The sequence below is a fragment of the Stegastes partitus genome, unplaced genomic scaffold (assembly GCF_000690725.1).
Source record: "Stegastes partitus isolate 25-593 unplaced genomic scaffold, Stegastes_partitus-1.0.2 Scaffold51, whole genome shotgun sequence".
Lineage (NCBI taxonomy): Eukaryota > Metazoa > Chordata > Actinopteri > Pomacentridae > Stegastes > Stegastes partitus.
This window is the reverse complement of record NW_007577782.1, coordinates 345,985-350,275: the sequence shown is the minus strand read 5'-3', so window position 1 is coordinate 350,275 and position 4,291 is coordinate 345,985. Positions and strand designations below refer to the sequence as shown.

General features: G+C 39.4%; 1 protein-coding gene across 1 annotated transcript; it reads right to left on the bottom strand.

Moving 5' to 3' along the window:
* Positions 1-1,318: 1,318 nt before the first annotated feature.
* faim2b (Fas apoptotic inhibitory molecule 2b) lies at positions 1,319-3,994 on the bottom strand. Its single transcript, XM_008307038.1, has 12 exons — positions 3,980-3,994; positions 3,400-3,445; positions 3,010-3,077; positions 2,832-2,896; positions 2,690-2,743; positions 2,550-2,600; positions 2,393-2,432; positions 2,253-2,290; positions 2,055-2,142; positions 1,870-1,965; positions 1,571-1,624; positions 1,319-1,468 (listed from the first exon to the last, which is right to left on the bottom strand). The coding sequence occupies exons 1-12, from the start codon at positions 3,992-3,994 to the stop codon at positions 1,319-1,321; spliced, it is 765 nt and encodes a 254-aa protein (XP_008305260.1).
* Between the last annotated feature and the right edge of the window lie 297 nt (positions 3,995-4,291).

Genomic DNA, 4,291 nt, shown 5'->3' with positions numbered 1-4,291 from the left:
GCCTGCTTGCGAACGGTTTTCTTATTTATACAAGAACTCATTTTGTACAGTTTTGTTAGAGGAAAGAGGTTTTGATATTTGTTTTTTTTTTGCAAATGCCACTTGGCTACTTTTGTCTTCCTGTGCCAGAGTTGCTAAATTGTCTGTAACTTGTGTTTTTTTTATTGATTGAGATAAGATTTGACTTCTTCTTTCTTGGTTTTCTCTTTGAATTTGAATATGTCAGTTTTTCTTTTTTTAATAAAAGCCTTGTTTCAACATCTGGGTGAACTGTGTTTATCATTACATGTCCTTTACCTGGTGACGTATTTACAGCTGTTCCTGCAGCAGGTCAACACTGAGTGACCACCTCATCATCTGTCCGTTTTCTAAATCCACTTGTTGTTTGTAATGTAGAGGACTGAAGTTAAAAAAAATGCTAAAAATAAATAAATAAATAAATAAAAAATGCATACACTAATAATTTAACTGCACATTTTATCGAAAAAAAAAGAAATAATTAAAATATTATTCAATTCACTACACAGTTAAACATGTATAACTCCTGTATTCCCATCATCAACCGAAATATTTTCTAATTCTGTCACAGTTGAAAGGCCTCGTTACATTGACAATAGAAATTGCAACAGATCTCTAATAACTAAAGATATTGTATGCAGCTATAGACACACTTTCCCTTTGTGGTGGGCCTTTGTTAGCTTTGGATCCTTCATCATTTTAGGTTTCCCTAACACAGTATTTCCCCCTTAAAACATCCATCAAACTGAGCTGACACAGCACAGAACACACATACAAAACACTGAACTTGTCATGTATAAAAGTAAATCTACATGTTGTTGACCAAACGGGTTATTAAAGCAAACTCAACCCCTCTGAGTTTGAAAGTGCAGATTCCCTGAATATCCATATTGGCTCAGTGATGGATAAACAGGGTGATGCAGCCAAGGAAGCTGATTTCTCACTTGTGTTTGTGGCTGCTTTTATCCACTTCTGAGCCTGAAAGACTGTTTAAACACACACTGTAGGATGTGGAGGTCACTGTAGGCCCCCCCGGAGCAATCAACAAACCTCTAAGCAGGGTTGCCAGAGTGCAGAGAACAACTACAATTGGCAGGTGTGGGTTGTGTCGGGGCACAGTGACACAACACGCAGCAGGATTGTACAGATGGGATTACATAACCACCGGCAAAGACCTGGCAGATTTCTCTAATCAAAAACAGTACAGCCCTGATGTCGACTTGTTTTGGAAGAACATGAATCTAAGTTAGTTGCTGAGTTTGTTAAGACTTCAAACAGTGCATATGGTGCTCGACATGCTTCAGTCGTGGCCTCCTCCCATGATCTGTAGGAGGAAGCTGAACAGGTAGATGATGTCCAGGTAGAGGCTGAGAGTGGCAAAAACATATTCCTCTGGACTTATAGTGTAGCGCTTGTTCCCTAAGAGCAGCTGAGTGTCAAATGCCAAAAACTGTGTCAGAAAAAGACAGACAGAGAAAAGAAATTTCAAAACAGAGAAAACACACAAAATGCCTGATAAAAGTGAGATGTTGTTGAAAGATCTAATTCTCACCAGAGTAAAGAGGATGGCTCCTATCACTGCGTAGATGGCATGTAACCAGGGAACCTGTGGTACAAAATAAAAAGCATTACAAAACACAGTTAAGAAGGGAAGCAGGATGCTAATTTAAGTAAGACACCACGGGGAAAGATTAACTGCGGGGTTAATCCCTTTCTATTATCCAAGTGCAGCCAGCAGCACCTGTGGCACCAACCTGCTACTGTTGTTTAACTCTGCTAATTTAGTCCTCCTCTAGAAGGGTTGTGGAAATAAACGGATTGTTTTAGAACAGGTGAAGGAGGGAAACTTACATATCCGAAAGGGACGACAATGGAGAGGGTGATGGCACAGAGAAGCATGGCGATGCACAGTGAAAACAGGACGCCCTGGCAGGACGTGACATCAACCTGCGATGAAAAACGCATGAAGCACTTGTGTCATCTCTCTGTTGTGTTGTTGGGCTTTACGAAAGCAGTTTGAAGTTAGTTCTTCTCACCTTGCTCTGGAAGCTGAATACAGTGACGGAAAGACACACCAGAGCTGTGATTCCCAAACACAGCGCCACTGACTTGGTGTTGTAAAAGCTGGAGGGCGAGAGCTCATGGATGTTAGTTTCAACTATCAATGCTGTAAAGCAGTGTCTCATACAGATGTATACTGAGAAACACACATGTACAAACGCATGTATAACTACCTTGACACAAATCCCATCATGAAGGCCATGCTCAAAGTCTGTAAGGAAAACATACTTCCAGTTAGACTCAATGCTGAAAAAGGAGCATACATACAGTATTTTAGTATATAGCAAATGATTTCATACTGAAAAGTACTTACAAAGAGAACAAGCAGAATGACATTCCAAGGAAACTGCCTCCTGTTGAGGCAAAAAGAACATTTGTCAGAACTGTTTAAATACAAATTGATATCAAAATAGCATCCTGTATGCACTGAAATCAATATCTGTTTTATTTATACTGCAAAGATACTTCACCTCAGGTCTCCACAGCAGGACAGCGCAATGTAGGTGGCAAAAAACATGAGACTGAAAGGGGGAAAAGACAGACAAGTTAATAAAAAATGTGAATGAAAAGAGAGACGGTGCAGCGTGGGTAATGATGTGTTTTCACTTACTAAGATGCCATGTACAAGCCGGGATGAGTCTGAATGTAAAACCTCACAGGTGCGCTGTAAGAGGCAAAAACCAAACAGATTTAATTTACACTCTGATAAAAGCGGTAAAGAAAATAAGCAAAAGAAATGCAGAAGTGATTACCAGAATGTGAAGAGACAAACAACTCCCACAGTGACAAACAGCTGCAGCATGAGAATGGCGTAGACCTGCAGATACAGGCAGACAAACACTGTGTCAGAGCAATAGAAGTATCACTGTGGTGTGTAGTCTTCTGTGCAGGTGTTTTTTTTTCTTTTTTTCTTAAATAAGTTTTCAGTACCTTCCTGATGAAAGTCCGTCTGATGGTCTTGTCGTCCCAGCTGAACTGGGCCTGCATCTCCTCATAGCCTGAAAGAAGAGATGGAGATATATGAGGACAAATGAGGTCATCGTGAGGTCAGGTTTGAATGTTACTGATGTATTTTTGATCGAATTATTGAGATAAGTAATCAAAATTTAAAAATTAAATGAGAACAGAACAATATTGACAGAAAAATAGCTCTAAAAAATCTATTTGTTGTCAATTTGTTTTATCTGAATAATAATATTAATAAGATAAGATAGAAGAAAATTACAATAACACAAAATCTAGGATCTATTTAGAGCCAGTGTTCTGTTACTTCTGTCACTGACACAATCTGTCAAACTACAAGGACGGTATTTTTCTCACCTGCTGTTGCCTCCTGATAACTGGGAGGCTCATTGTTGTCGCCCACCTGCTGCGACAGAAGGACAGTTTGGAGTGTCATTACATTTTCACTCACCTGTATAAAAAAGTATAGCTGCTTTTATAGCCACTATAAAGTGTGAAAAAGTGTATTTACTCTCACAAACAAACCAACCCGCTACTACTTTTCCTTTCATCTTTTGCTTTAGCTGCACAGAGTCAGTGACACACAGAATTTTTACAGTTCAAACAGGCTGCAGACATTTTTTTTTTCAAAGCAACCTTCTTGTTTGATCAGTTCAAAAGGCTCCATATTTGCATAACCACTATAAATAACACAAGCGTAAAGAATAAAGCAATGTCACTTTCACAGACATCAAAAATCCTACAACTTTGCCATTTTGTGTCACTGTTCGGTTCATGATGTTGAGCCGGGTTATGAGGTTACCATTAAAACAAGAGACATGTGTCAAAGCTGTGACTTGATTTGTGATTTGTGCCCCTAATTTTTGGAGAACACAGGTTAGATCGAAGGAAATCAATGTAACTGCAACACAATTAGGCAAAGAAGGTAAAACCATACCTTTCCCTTTTTCATGATTTTTCTCTTTCTGCTCCTTTATATCTCTGTTGATGCTGAAGACTGTTCAGAAGTCCCTTGTAAGGTATTTTTTGACAGTATGAAGCTGTGTTAAATCCAAAATCTGCTCTTCTTCCTTCTTTTAATGCCTTCAAAAAACACGATGAGCTTGTGAGCAAAAATGCTGTCCGTGGAGTAGTTTGTTGCTCTGAATTTGTGTGCAGTGTGCGGATTACAACGAGGCTTTATAGGCCCGCATGTGGTTAATCTCCCTCTAACCCTGATCCCACGCCACCCCCGTCCTCAGCCCAATGA